This window comes from Hypomesus nipponensis, chromosome 28, assembly GCF_054491055.1.
Source record: "Hypomesus nipponensis isolate SF chromosome 28, ASM5449105v1, whole genome shotgun sequence".
Taxonomy (NCBI): Eukaryota; Metazoa; Chordata; class Actinopteri; order Osmeriformes; family Osmeridae; genus Hypomesus; species Hypomesus nipponensis.
The window spans coordinates 7,190,605-7,205,227 of NC_140388.1; the positions used below are offsets into that span (position 1 = coordinate 7,190,605).

The following is a 14,623-nucleotide window of genomic DNA, read 5'->3' on the forward strand; positions in this document are numbered from 1 at the left end:
AAATCGGTATTCATCTTGGTGAATTAAGTAGATTTACCATTTCACTTTGAAGTGAGGCTATTCTGTTTGTGTTAAAGACCCGTTATTTGTGAAAATGTCAGCATTTCATGGACAAAAACTTAAATATATTACCTAATGTTTAGGCTTGGCCTGTGATAATATGATAGCTTGATGGACGCGTTGTAAAGCCCTATTGCCTGTCTTTGGGTTACGTATCTGTTTGAATCCTGAAAATTGTGTTAGTGTTCTACTGTATTTCTGAGGCACGTAACGGACGTAATAATAAAGGTATTTCTAGACTTCACCGAGCATAGCCGGCTGACCGGAACATAATTCAAGTTTGTAAGGTGCTAGCCTGCTAGTTAGCATCTGTAATGCCGCAATTTATGCATGCATTTACCTGACAGTGACCCATGCCGGTTTTTCAGTTTTGGTTAACGCCTACAATTTGTTAATGTTCACAAACCACCATGAAAATGATTTTCTTAGGTGCGATTCAAAGCCTTATTGTGCATCACTTACTGGCATGCTGGTGTTGCGCAGCTACTTAGCTAGCAAGCCAGTAGTAGCAAAGTATTCGGGATCATAGCGTCCTGACTCCGAATGTGTTTTACCTGTCTTCAGATGGCCGAGGGAGATAAAAAGAAGGCTGTCAGGAAACACGGGAGCCGGAACCCGGTTCTGGCCAGGGGCATCGGCCGCTACTCCCGTTCCGCCATGTACGCTCGCAGAGCCATGTACAAGAGGAAGACCAAGACCACCACAACCAAGGTGAGACCCCGGCCCAGGATGAGCTGGAGGCATTTGAACCGCCGACTTTTCAGCATGGGGCCCGCAAGCTTTGTCCCTAGATGAAACATTTCAAGCTATGGATGTGGCTTATACATTTGTGGCATGCATGGTCTGAGGTGGTTTGAAACTTTTTGTTGTTGTCTTTTTAGATTGAGAAGAAGTTGAAGGTGAAGGCACCCGCTACAGTCACCAAGACTGTAGGAGGAGACAAGAATGGAGGCACTCGCGTCGTCAAGCTGCGCAAGATGGTGAGTCCCTCTTCCCCAACAGGTGTCAGAGCACTGCTCTGCCTTGTATATTCCTGGCTGAACCTGTGGAGGCCGTCATTGGGACGTTCCCTGTAAGACGGTGTTTGGTTTCCGCGGTCTTGTCTTGCTGGTGGACATGGCTGCTGGGGTGGTTTCTGACGTGTACCCGTCCCCCCCTCCCACCAGCCCCGTTACTACCCCACAGAGGACGTGCCCCGCAAGCTGAAGAGCCACGGCAAGAAGCCCTTCAGCCAGCACAAGAGGAAGCTGCGCGCCAGCATCACTCCTGGCACCGTGCTCGTCCTGCTCACCGGACGCCACCGTGGGAAGGTGAGCGCCAACCACACACATATACACGCTGTCCCACACACATGCGTGAGCTGTTCCGTTCAAAGGCATGGACACACACGCACCACTCCCAACACAGGCACGGACACCACACACACACACACACACACTTCCAGCATATCTTCCAGCACATGCGGGTGAGTCATTTCCCCCGGGGTCAGCCTGTGTATGCCTGAAGTGGGTTTGACGGGTGTGCCTACAACAGCCGCGCCTGACCCCCACGCGCCCCATCTCCTGTAGTGGAGCCGGTGACTTCCCATAATGCTGTGGCTTCACCCTCACGACGGCGTGCTCCCACGCACGTTCACACTCATTAAACGACACCTCCACAGTCGGAATCCGATTCCCTCTCCCCCCCATCCCACACACAAACGACTGTTCCCTGAGCCCAGTGCGGGGGCAGGCAGGCAGGCAGGCAGAGGAGCCAGCACACAGCAGTGCACCCACACAGACGCGCACGCTCAGCCCAGGCCCTGCAGGGTGGCAAACGTCAAGGGCTGCTTGATAGGCAGAGGACACTCATGCTATTGAATTGGGAGCGTGTAATTTTGTGAAACGGCACATTTATTATGTAAATTGGTGGTCCCATTATGTCTTATTAAATGTTACTGCCCTTGTTTTTGTCCATGACATTTATTATTGAGGGTTGGTTTTCATTGGCTGGTCAGATGTAAATTTAGCTAGATCTTCAGGTGTTTTTTAGCAGTCCTAGTTAGTAGATTTGGATGGTACTTGGGCAGCAGCTGTTTAGGCGAGGATGAGATGAGACGGTGGACCTGAAGGACTGACTGGTGTGCTTGCTCCCCTTAGCGCGTGGTGTTCCTGAAGCAGCTCTCCAGCGGTCTGATGCTCGTCACTGGTGAGAGAACCTGCCCCTGTTTGCAACACAATACGGCTCTAAGTCAATGTTGGGTGTTCTGATCTCACAAGTCCTTCCGTACCCTTCCTCTCCCCCAGGCCCTCTCGCCCTGAACCGCGTCCCCCTGCGCAGGGCGCACCAGAAGTTCGTCATCGCCACGGCGACCAAGGTTGACATCTCCACCATGAAGATCCCCAAGACCCTGTCAGACGCCTACTTCAAGAAGAAGAGGCTGAGGAGACCACGCCACCAGGAGGGCGAGATCTTCGACACAGAGAAGGAGGTACAGTAGTCGCCCCGCTCCACAACAGATGCCTTCCAAATTAGGGGTAGTCACAAATTTAACAAGTGGTAGTTAATTGTTTCCTATGCTATTGTGATCGGGTATTAAATCCATTCTCCTGTTAAATGTGAGAAAAGAAACATCTAAAGCTGTTGATGTGATCCCTCCAGCCTTGTGTTGATGCCCTCCAGGAAGTGAGTGGAGTTGGCATGGTGTTAACCTGTTCCCCTCTCCTCCTCCCCCCAGAGTTACCAGCTGACAGAGCAGAGGAAGGAGGACCAGAAGGCTGTGGACTCCCAGCTGCTGCCCCTCATCAAGAAGGTCCCCCAGCTCAAGGGCTACCTGCGTTCATCCTTCTGCCTGTCCAACGGCGTGTACCCTCACAAGCTGGTTTTCTAAACGTGTTGTAATAAAGAGTACCACAGACCTATGCCCCGTGCCACTGGCTTTTGTTAGCGTCAATGTTATTTTGCGTACCCAATGTGGGTGTAGAGGTGACGAATGCTCCAATGGTTTATAAATAACTGAGAAGGCCGAGAAATTTTATTTTCAAAATGGTCAATGTTGGCCTGCCAACATTCTAATTAAATCACTCTTGGTTCCATTGATATTTTTAGCTACCTCTGCTGGAGGACTGAAGTGTTTTCATTCATTGTAGTGCAGTCTTATTTATAGACAAGGTTGTACAAAACCTGGACAGTATGGTGGTTTCCAGGTCTGGCATGTCATTTGTCAGCATGTTCCTGCAGGTCTGAAATCTTTACAATCTGAGCCCTTTTGTTGCCTAGTCCAAGGCTATGTCCAATTCATGGATGCCACATTAGCATAAACAAGCCTCTTGTGATTTTCCTATTCCAACCCCATCACCTGAGCCTGTGTGACTGGAGTGGGTAGAAATTCTATTTCAGTAGCATGATGGCCCATATTACTGCTCCAGGTAGAACATACCCTGGTTACGCAACCATCAGAGCTGGTCCAGAGAGCTACAGTCTAAAGCTGCTTTCATACAGTCTTACATTACCAGTGTCAACAAGGTAGCATGAACACCTGAAACAAATTACTCAAAAGGTATACCCAGCCAAAAACATTGCTTTAATTACAAAAAAGAAATCTGAGACATCAAATCTAATGTGATAGAAAAACAAAAATAAATACAAGTGATTTCATTTGTTTCACATGGCCATGTTTTTTTGTAGTTTTTTTTCCATAAACAAAGGGGGAACAAAGTTTAAAGCAGCACAGAAGAGGGCAGAGCCCGTTGGCCAGGAATGATAGAGCCTTTCTGTCCAGTCAGTCACTGTTTAATGGTCAGTTGATGGGGGCAAGGCGCAGGGCCCCTTAGCCTGACTTGAAGAGCAGAATGGCTACCTGGCCCAGGTAGAAGTAGATGAAATGCTTGGTCTCGTGAGTCACGTAGCTGCCGAAGTTCCTCCCAACGATGCAGTGCCAAGTAGGGTTGTACTTCTTGTCAAACTCCTGGGAGAGGCACAAACACACATGTAGGAATTAACACAGATGAGAGTTGGGCAGTCACCAATTACCGTTTTGAAGGAGGGGTAATCAGTGCTAATGGCTCCTTTAAAGATGGAAGCCAAAGACTGGGAAATAGGCCTAACCTTCCTCATGCTTTCCATTAAACAGTCATGCAATGCGATAAGTACAGTAGGTGAGGCAGTAGTCCTGCTTGGCTCTGATTACCATCACAGGCGGGTATGTTAGAAACATGCCAAAAATCTGATGGCTATTGTGATCTACAGTTATGATGGGCAGGTGTGTACCTTCTTGATGTATGCAGCTATGTCCTTCTCGATGTTGTACTTCTCCAGAGCCTGCGTGGCGCACTCCACGGCGTCCTGTTGCATCTCCTCGGACATGTCCGCATTTTTGATCACCGCCTTTCTGTCAGACATGGTTGCCCTGGGAGACCAAAACACATAGAATTACTTTTACCAACAGTAGCCTACACGGAAGAAAAGGATCCGCTGAAAATCCAGTCCATCCTATCCAAATCCGCATTATCGCGCCTCCAAGCCAGCGAGATGAAAGGACTCGTGAAGCAGCTCGACTCAAGCCAGCGTTCCCACTAAACGTCAAGCTTAGCATCTTAGATCAAGGCTTAGCAACAGCAAGCAGTTTTGCACTCGTGCCAGTTACATAATGGCAGACACACTGCATATCATTGATGTAGCTATCATTTATCAATGTTGCATAACATTTTCAACCACAATAGGCTGACTACCGCTCTGTGCGTAGTTTCTATGGATACCGCCCGCTGCTGATTCCAACTGCTTTTCAGCAGAAAATCTCGTCGGGGGAGTGACGAGCGCGCCTTACTGCCTGGCTCTTAAGAAATCGGACTAGTCTCACTTGTTCCACCTTTTGTTATAACTTACTTCAGGTAGCTAACTAATGAGCTTCACTAATGTTACCAGTATCTAAAGACCTACAAATTAACTATTTAGATAGAGGTAGGCTACCTATAATATAGATGGTTAGCTCTAGTTACGTTACAATTCCAACATGTTTACAAATAGCTAGCAGTAACTTAGATAGTCAACGTAATTATGTCAACGTTATTATGTCAAGTAAACTCCTAAAAACATGAATACTGGTTAGCCAGTTAGCTAGAGCTAACTATAGTAGATCTAACTAGCTCCGTGCAAAAATGAATGATGGACAACCATGCAGACCAAGGCATAGATGCCTAGCGTTTAAACTCCGTTCATTTAATCGACCTATGTTCAATTCGAAGCTTAAATCACGTGCCAAATTGTAATAAAATATTAAGTTGATTAGCTATGACGAATTTACCTGGTATTCCCAACGGTGGTTGGTTGTATACTTTGCAGAAACGCTTGGTCACAGCACAGCTTCAACTCCCGCAAAGTGGTTGACAAGAAAGATGAGGGTGTGTAACTGACTAAGCACTCGATCGCAGTTACGTCCTATTGGCTAACAGTAACGCATGCATCTCAGCAATTGGTCAAATTTTGCTGGTTCCACTGGTATTTCTGTCAGCATTTTATTTCAAACCATCATGCTTTGCGGCTCACAAAGGTTCTTGGTTGCCGTGACAACGGGTATAAACATTACCGTGAATCTGCCTTTAGAATTCACTTTCAGAATAAGAGCATGGCTACACTCAGAGTATATTTACGGGGTTTGACAGACATGTAGGCTAGATTTGTGCCCAAATTAAATAATATAAAAGTAATACGTGTGCACACCATACAGGTTGAGGACCCAACTTGGTGGCCTGGGTTCAAATGTCAATTAGTGGCACTTTTGACCACTGCTAACCGTAGCCATCTTAGCATACTATACATTCTGAGTAGCCCTTATTTGAGTGAAAATGTGGTGCTTCTGAAAAGGCACGTTCCCACCCCTTCAGTGATACTGTACAAGTAACAAGTAGGCTAACAGTTCAAACTATAATGACAACATTTCACATTTATTATCATATCCACACCATACACAATTCAAACACGTTTGACAAAAAAAAAGAAATATAACAAATGCTATTTACCAAGTTACTGTTCCACTGCTTGCAAGAATCAACTCAACGTTGAATTTCTTCTATTGCTAACCTCTACAGAGATAAAAATAACAACGTTCCAACTTAGCATACTGCAGCACCATATAAGAACACACAAATTACATCTAGACTGACTAAGCCATCAGAAATAGATATAGGTCATTAATAACCACATCAAGGGTTGGGCAGTTACATTTCAAATAACTGACTAATATCTTTCAAGCACAATAAATATAATCCTGATGGACAGTCTGGAGGAAAACCATCACAGGGATGCTGTATACAGCTGTGACAGCATAACTAAATATCTGGTACCCCTGTGCAATGGCCCGGTGGCTTGGTTGTGTCTGTAGTCAACAAAGCTACAACCACTGTTGCCTAGCAAGTTTAATAAGCAATCAGCCAAAACAGGCTGCTGATAGACACACCAGCACTAAGCACCTTTCCTACTCATTCACTTATTCATGTTAAGTTGGATTGAAACCAAAAGAGTCACCAATAAATAAACTTTTTTTGTTTGTGTGATCTGTCAGAAAATGATATATGTAAATAGACATCTATGATAGATGTCATGTATGATCATGGAACAAGTAAAACAATGTAAAAATTCTGCCTTGACAATATTTCTTTTCCTCATTGACCCATATTGTATTTTCTACGTCTCATCAATACTCATTCACTGATTTACCAAGAAAAAGCATTAAAAAAGCAAAACAACAAAAACAACAATGTGCACACGTTTTTCAGCCTTGTTTGACGCAGAATCATTGTTTTGAGAACAACAGCTTGTGTCTCAGCCCCTTCACTGACTGCGTTCTTTTGGCTCTTTGTATTTCCACTGGATGTAGTCAAAGATGTCCTTCTCACAGTCCACCAACAGAGGCTCCCCTGCCATGCCTAGCCAGAGCGACAATACACAAGGACAAGAAAAAAGACATTTGAAATGTAGTCATTTTTCAGGTGCTTTTACAAAAGTGTAACGAGTCAATGTACATCCCAGTGATCGTTAGTAGATGCTCTCATATGAAAAAGTTGCATCAGCAATCACAGTGCTACACACACACACACACACACACACACACTTCTTTCCTCCATACCCCTCGCACACTGTCCTAAGCTCCTCTGGACAACTCAAGGTTTAACCTTTGATCTCAGCGTGCATGACTCACCAGTGACCCCCAGTGGCCGGATGGTGTACTCGTTGAGGGTGAAGCCCTTCTCCAGAGCATGGGTTCGCATGTTCTTGTTGAAGATGTCGCTCCCAGTGAAATACAGAACGCCACAGTAGTACTGGTCCTTAGGAATTAACCTGGAGCAGAACCGACGAAAAATATGAAAAAGAGACACATATGTATAACTACATATATTCCTTAATATTCCTTCACCCTGTACTCAAAACAGGATGTAGATTCTTTAAGCGTCTGATAACACTAGTGTGGATTTCTGTACTGAAACAATACATCTTCAGCAACATAAACAGCCTGCCATGCTTTTGACCACCCTGCTCAATAAGGACCAAGCCTGAGAGATGAGGAGCTGAGAGGAGAGGGGCTGGTCGGCTGTCACAGTCACCTGATGTCAATGCGCCTGTGAAGGTACTCTTCTTCCTCCTCTTCATCGCTCGGCTGCAGCTGGCACACCCCCTAGAGACACAGCGACCAGCTCAGACGTAGCGCCATTGAACACCGAACAACACCCAGCAACCCCCTCTCTAAACGCCGCCAGGCCTCACCATGAACTTGGTGTCCCCTTTGGACAGGGTGTCGGTCACAAACCCGATGGACTCCAGGTGGTCCACCACGTCATGGAGGAGTTTGGCCTGGGGAAGAGAGAAGGGGAGGCAGGTGTGAGACCATGCAACGACCGTTCACTGCACTGGAGTTGTGGTGCAGAGGTCATGCTTGGGGTGAACAAATACCTGCTTCTCAGATTCTGAAGTATAATCTGGGTGGGTTAGGAGGATGTCAATATCCCCACTGGACTCTGCACCTGATACACACACAATAATATGGGTGTTATCACCATAAAGCATGAATTATTTCAGACAATGGTATGTTGTTACTATTGCCCCCCCGATCTAACAATAATACAGCATGGCAACCCATCCTTGAATGACTCTCCCCACGGATGTTATCATCCATAGCTCCTGAGAGAACAGTGCAGCGACGTGCAAGTTTACATAGAGGGAGTGCTACCGGGCCTGCATTAATATGCACACCCACTGATCCTTCACTTTCCTGACCATTGACTGCATCATCTCACCTCTCCTGTAACTCCCACAGATTGTGCCGATGTAGTCGGTGCCAACCTTCTCCAGTTCCTTCAGGATAAGCGCCTGCATGCGCGCACACACACACACACACACGGTTCAAGTAAACACAACGATATGCAAGATGTTTCAGTGCAAACGGACCATACTTTAGTCACTCACTTCCATCGTCTGCATCTCTGCACGTGGAATTCTTTTTTCAAACTCCTCAAAGTACCTGCGGGAAGCAGGACACAGTGTCATGCAGGTTACACACATTTTATGTATGTATTATGTATATAGGACAGCCAGCACACTTACTTGAGCCCAATCTGCTGATGATGGTTAAGCTTGTGCTCAATGTTCTTCAGGTCTAAAAGATACAGCAGTGTATTGATTAGTCCTTGAACTCAAGTCTTCAGTCCAACTACATCTGAAGTGTGAGGTTTCAAAAAAATCGAAACAATCTCAACATACCTTCCAGGGTCTTGACTCCCTCGTCAAAGAACTTCCTGGCTGCAGCAGGTCTAGATGAATAGATAATATACAATTTAGAAAACAATATCTTCAACATTCCAGGTGTTCAGGTGCAGTAGAGCAGGAGAACATACCCAATACCAGTCACTCTGGTAAGGAAGTTGATGGAAGAACTTGTATCATCATTACGAATCTAAAAACACAACACAGATACGTCTTTTAGGATGGAATTTGGGGAAATACATCAAGTACATAAAGGGCTGTGTTAAACCGTTCCCCAGACCCCCACCTTGTCCAGTTTCCTGAGTGTGCCTGTTTGTAGAAACTCATCAATCTTCTCTGCAATTTTAGCACCGACACCGTCCTGAGAAAAAAGGCAAATTTTGTAAGGTGATTTATTTGCACTTTTTTTTACACTTTAAAACTCTGTGCCTTCACACTGGAGAGTGGTACTTCCTTATTGCATTACAATTAAATGCAGAAAGATATATTCCACCAACCAGTTTCTTGGCCTCTGTACCACTTTTAATCTTCTGGGGGTACTTTGAGATAACAGATGCAGCTTTCCTGTGGAACATAACATAGTACAACCATTCAGCCCTTTATCTACGTGGTAAAATAGTCATGCAATAGAAGTAAACACTTAGTATCAATGAATCGGCACATTTATCGTCCTACCTGTATGCGTTGTACTTGTGGACAGCTCTGTTGACATTTCTCTCATAGTTGGCTAGTTCTAGGACAATCACAGACACAGAGAGCAAGGACATTCAGTGGCGTGCTACTGTAGGTGGCTTTTTAAAAAGCATGGCATTTCACTGCGGTCAGTGGGTAGTGCAGAAGCACATGCTGTTTGTTTTGGGGTTATGGTTTAGGCTAATAAGCTCTCTCATGGTGCTTGGTTACAATGCCAAATTATAAACATTCAATCACTTAGCAGACACTTATCCAGAGCCTGTCATTGAACCTTAACATGACAGGGAGCTTTAAAAATTCCAACTTTAAACCACAATCAGCCTGAGAAAGGCTTGAAGTGTCTTTGTGTTCTGGTCAGCTCGCTACGCTGACTCTTGTTTAGCTAGGATAGCTAGCTAGCTAGCCAACTTGCACTTCTCGACTACTGAAAGCAGCTAGAGCTACCATAGCCAGATGCCCATAACTCACCAACAAGAAAGTCTGTAATTCCCTCATTTAGGGATTCCTGTGGCGCTTTCCTTTTACTCATCGTTGTATAGTCGTGTTTATGTGTACTTGCACACAAATTCACTAACAAGAACCAGCAGTATCTGTTAGCTAGCTAAACTAGCGGTTAGCCTAGAGCTACTGAACAATGAGATCAGAGGGGGCAGCCGGGCATTCGTCACACGTCATAGAACTTGGGGGCGTGCCTATGGAGGAGCACAAGTAGGATGTTTAATGTGTTTTGTATTAAAATGTATATATATATATATATGCAAATATGTATATATATATATATATATATATATATATTTGCTTTATACTATATATAATATATATATATTGTATGTACCCACGGATTAATAACTAAAGACAACAAAAACCATGTTGTAATAGATGGTCCAAGGGTCCACAGCACCCCAAACAAATACTGGCCAGTAACATTTTTTTTATAAAACACACAAAAATAAATCCTACATTTGTGCATGACAGATTCATTATAGTCAGTAGTTTCAATAGAATAACAGCAGTATATCACACAAGTGACATTACAAACACAATTTATAAGAAAATACAGGGTAACATTCCAGTCAGTTGAAAAAAGTTGATTTGATATCCATTCCACAAACCTTCCTACAGAATAGCTGACTACTGTAAAGTAGAAAATGTATATTGTCTGTCACCCAAGAGTCTATCGAGGATCAAACTGTGTCATACATTCAGTATCAGTAATATGAAATACAAAGAAATCCTGCTTAACCTCAAAGAGGAAAAAATATGACTTCATTCAATCAATTCACATCTAACAGCTCTTGAGTCTGTACTATTTACAAGCTCACTCAGATTCAGAATTATTATTTTTTCTAACATTTGTAAGCGCATTATGAAAATAAAAGTTATCTAACGAGAGAACACAGTTCCTTCAAGTCTTTCATGACATCTCCTCAGTCCTCTCTCCTCTGGCAGAATCTTCCCCTGGCCACTGGAGGTTAGGAGTTGGTCTTGACGAAGACCTTGTCCCTGGAGAAGATCTTGATGGCCTCTTCTATCTCCGAGAGCTGCTGGTCCAGCTGGCTACGACGCGAGCGAGTGCTCAGGGTGTCAGCCCTCACCGGGAGAGAGAGCAGCTCAGCTACCAGAGTCTTGTGGGCTGGGAAGGACAGAGAGAGAGGGAGACAGAGAGAGAGAGAGATAGAGAGAGAGAGAGAGAGAGAGAGAGAGAGAGAGAAAGAGAGAGAGAGAGAGAGAGAGAGAGAGAGAGAAAGAGAGAGGGAAGAAGAGAGTGGGAGGAGAGAGGAAGAGAGAAAGATATAGAAAAAGAGAAATAAACAGACAGATAGAGAACAGAGAGAGTCAGAAAGACAGAGAGAGGGATGGAGAGAGGGAGCAAAAGAGAGAGCGTGCATCAGGACGAGTGTTCATTTGAGCGCATCACACGTGCCTTCTAAGATAAGGAGCTTAATGGGAAGACTAGTCTGTAGGCACGCTGAGAGGAGGAGGAGAGACGTACTGTCTCTCAGGGTCTGCAGAGTCTCCTGTCTCTCCCCCTCTGGAATCAGGGTGTGGCCAGCTGGGACGGAGGGATCAGGGGTGTTCCTCCTCCTCTCCTCTGCTTCCCTCCTCCACTGCTCCTTCCTCTCCTCTAGGCTGGGAGCGAGAGAGAGAGAGAGAGAGAGAGAGAGAGAGAGAGAGAGAGAGAGAGAGAGAGAGAGAGAGAGAGAGAGAGTGAATGAGTGAGAATGAGGGAGTGAGAGAGAGAGAGAGTGAGGGTATGTGAATGAGGGAGCAAGGAGAAAAACATGATATGCACATTTCAGAGAGAACATCACTGTTCATGGTAAATGGATGGTATATACACATCTCAGCACCCAGTGCTTGTAAACTGGTGCTACACAGGGGTAGGAAAGGGGTGATTTTGTGTTGAACAGAGATGAACTCACTACTGAGGGACCTGTCCCTTGACAGCGCTGGGAACAGGCTTGTTGCTGAGGCTGGTCAGAGACTGGGAGCGTCGCAGTCCAGTCTTCTTAGCCCCGCGGGCGTTGTGGCTCACAAAGTCCACTGTCCTACCCCGCACCTCCAACTGGGGCACCGCGAACAACAAAAGGCAGAAGAGAAGTCAATTCATCGTGAACGTAAAAACATGCAAATCAATATTAGACGTGAAAGCTTAGTGTTATCACTGTACCTTACATTTGTTCCTAAACCTCCCAAAATCCCAGAATGTTATTCTGCCCACATCTGATACAGAATATCCTCTCACCTGCAGGCTGTGGGTGCTGTTGTGTGAGGCGGGACGAGGAGATGGACATGGAGAGGGTGAAGGGGCCTGCTGTGGTCGGGGGCGACCAGCAGAGCCGCAGTGGGAGTGGGCTTTCAGGAAGTTCTGACACTCCAGCCTGGCAGGAGGGCTGGTCTCTTGCTAGGAGGAGAAATTGAGGAGCCTTATCTTCCGCACTTCGGTGAAGAATAACAACGTTCACAATCCTCTAGAAGCAAGTGGTCAAGAAGTGGCCTCAAACAGTCAACAGCTACTCTGTCTACGCGAAAAAGACCCGTGCGAGAGTGACTGGGTGCTACGTTGAATGCTTGCTGACGGTGGATCGGATGCTGATCTCCACCGGGCCCCGCACGGGACGGCACCTCACCTGCAGCTGGGCCATGACTCTGGAGGGAACGTCCTGGTACTTGGGGGAGCTCCAGAGGGCCTTAACGGGCACGGGGCGGGCCTGCTGCCTCTGGACCTCCTGTTCCCGGCACCTCCTCTGGATCTCTCGGAGCCGGCGCACGTTCTCCTTCCCGTAGTCACGGAGCACCTGCTCTGAGGGACACAACACAGGTGCACGTTGTATGCATGTTGTATGTTGCTTTAGATACTAACTGCATTCAATATTAAATAAACAGCCTGCAGAGATGGGTGAGTGGCTGGACCCAGATGAGAATGATTATCTACAGTACACCTGATTCAGTATGAAGTAGGCCTAGCGTATATGATTTTATGGAGTAAGTTTCCTGGTTAAGGCTGCAAAAGGATTGCTGTCCCAGATCAAGTTTAGGCAAATCAAGTTTGACAAGCAAAACTGGACGAGTCACTGACACTGAACACACATCACTTACACACTTACTACATATGAGTTAGTAACTTTAACTGTGACTTGAGAAAAAGTCATAATGTGGAGGGTGTGTGGACCCTGTAAGCAAGTACTGTTTGTCCTTACTGTGTTTGGGAGGGTTGGGGCTGAGAGAGATCCCATCCAGTTTGAGTAGGGCCCCTACCACACCTTTCTGGCCCCTCTCCAGGATGTGGGTGGCGTTGGGGCTGATGCGGGGGGCCCGAGGGGCACGGGCACTGTAGAAGCCAGGGTACATGACAGGGTCTGGAGCCAGGGGTCCAGACAGCAGGCCAGGGCCCCCTTCAACATTCCCCTCCAGGCGACCCCTGGCTTTGGTTGAACACACGTGAGGATGGGGGAGAGTGAGGTTAACGTTATGAATGAATGACTACTTCACAGACCAATAATACTCAGCAATGAAGGGCATGAGCACTGAAAATTAATTGAGGTAGAAGGTTAGAAGTTATGCTGTAACATCTTACCTGAGGCTGGTCGCCTGTAGTACTCAGGGAACAGAGAGGGGTCTGGGGGGATAGGCCCAGATATCATAGACGGTCCCTCACACATCACTCAAGCACCTTCACGAACAGGAATCAAGAAGTAGTCAGAATGCTCTTGTTATATGTATATAGATCTGATGAGCTAACTAGCTAGCTAGTTTTCAAACGCAACAGAAATACTTGATTCTGGTGAGCATGGCTAGCTACAGTAGCTAGGCTATCGTTAATGGCAGGCTAAGGTAAACCATCGTTCGCTGGCTATTTAAGTTAAGCAAACAGAGTTGACAGAGATAGCATGAAAATAGTGTTTTTAGTACGTTGTAATGATATAAAAAGCGAAATGCAGATATTAGCGATTATCCATGACCGTGCGTTCAGTTTACCTGTAAAATCTTAAAAGAAAGACACTTGTTAAGCCACTGACGTTGATTGCTTGGTCAACAACACGCAGACTGATGACGCAGTGTCAACACTACTGAAGCCAAATTCCTCACCATGGCAACGCTGATGACCCATACAGCAGATAAAAAGGCTCTGAACTTGTCATTACAGACATTACGCTGACAAGTGAACAACTAGCGTGGACATATGTTTCCTAATTTTTCATAAGAAAACGATTAAAAGGAAACGTCAACGTTCAGACCAGGCTACTTTAGTTCAATCAATTAGTTTTGCATACAACTATCGCTACAAAGTAGGCCAGCTACACATTCAATTTTCAAACCATTAGCTCATCCTACTGTGAAGCTAGCTAAAACATAATACTTGAAAGCAGTTCTGCCAGAAGTGTCCAGTCTGCTGTGTTTATAGTCACATAAGCAACACTTGGGTATTTTTAACCGACACTCTTATATACCAATGACCGACTGTGATTCGTTGTATGGGATATTCCCATACAACGAATCAGAGTGATGTAGAGCATACTCTCTCGCTCGCTCTCATAGTTTATGACCATTTGGACTGCCAAAAAGCACCCCTGGATGCAGGACAAGCCAGTCTGATGTGTCAATTTTAAAACACCTCTTGGTAAGAAATGAAGCA

At 45.6% G+C, this 14,623-nt stretch overlaps 4 protein-coding genes across 4 annotated transcripts; 1 reads left to right on the plus strand and 3 right to left on the minus strand.

Moving 5' to 3' along the window:
- Window positions 1-604: 604 nt before the first annotated feature.
- On the plus strand, window positions 605-2,960 carry rpl6 (ribosomal protein L6). Its single transcript, XM_084694585.1, has 6 exons — window positions 605-771; window positions 942-1,040; window positions 1,227-1,370; window positions 2,199-2,247; window positions 2,346-2,530; window positions 2,777-2,960. Exons 1-6 carry the CDS (start codon window positions 625-627, stop codon window positions 2,927-2,929), a joined length of 777 nt encoding a protein of 258 aa, XP_084550711.1. The 5' UTR covers window positions 605-624; the 3' UTR covers window positions 2,930-2,960.
- Window positions 2,961-3,601: 641 nt separating this feature from the next.
- Window positions 3,602-5,494, minus strand: dynll1 (dynein, light chain, LC8-type 1). The gene is made up of 3 exons (XM_084694586.1): window positions 5,342-5,494; window positions 4,309-4,447; window positions 3,602-4,006 (listed from the first exon to the last, which is right to left on the minus strand). Exons 2-3 carry the CDS (start codon window positions 4,438-4,440, stop codon window positions 3,869-3,871), a joined length of 270 nt encoding a protein of 89 aa, XP_084550712.1. The 5' UTR covers window positions 4,441-4,447; window positions 5,342-5,494; the 3' UTR covers window positions 3,602-3,868.
- A 466-nt stretch (window positions 5,495-5,960) lies between these two features.
- On the minus strand, window positions 5,961-10,162 carry polb (polymerase (DNA directed), beta). The gene is made up of 14 exons (XM_084694582.1): window positions 9,955-10,162; window positions 9,469-9,526; window positions 9,291-9,357; window positions 9,080-9,154; window positions 8,925-8,983; window positions 8,791-8,840; window positions 8,635-8,686; window positions 8,497-8,551; window positions 8,328-8,400; window positions 7,984-8,054; window positions 7,798-7,884; window positions 7,638-7,708; window positions 7,235-7,374; window positions 5,961-6,962 (listed from the first exon to the last, which is right to left on the minus strand). The coding sequence occupies exons 1-14, from the start codon at window positions 10,013-10,015 to the stop codon at window positions 6,868-6,870; spliced, it is 1,014 nt and encodes a 337-aa protein (XP_084550708.1). The 5' UTR covers window positions 10,016-10,162; the 3' UTR covers window positions 5,961-6,867.
- Window positions 10,163-10,313: 151 nt separating this feature from the next.
- enkd1 (enkurin domain containing 1) lies at window positions 10,314-14,552 on the minus strand. Its single transcript, XM_084694581.1, has 8 exons — window positions 13,966-14,552; window positions 13,565-13,660; window positions 13,188-13,412; window positions 12,618-12,790; window positions 12,233-12,391; window positions 11,910-12,052; window positions 11,480-11,616; window positions 10,314-11,119 (listed from the first exon to the last, which is right to left on the minus strand). Exons 2-8 carry the CDS (start codon window positions 13,647-13,649, stop codon window positions 10,959-10,961), a joined length of 1,083 nt encoding a protein of 360 aa, XP_084550707.1. The 5' UTR covers window positions 13,650-13,660; window positions 13,966-14,552; the 3' UTR covers window positions 10,314-10,958.
- Between the last annotated feature and the right edge of the window lie 71 nt (window positions 14,553-14,623).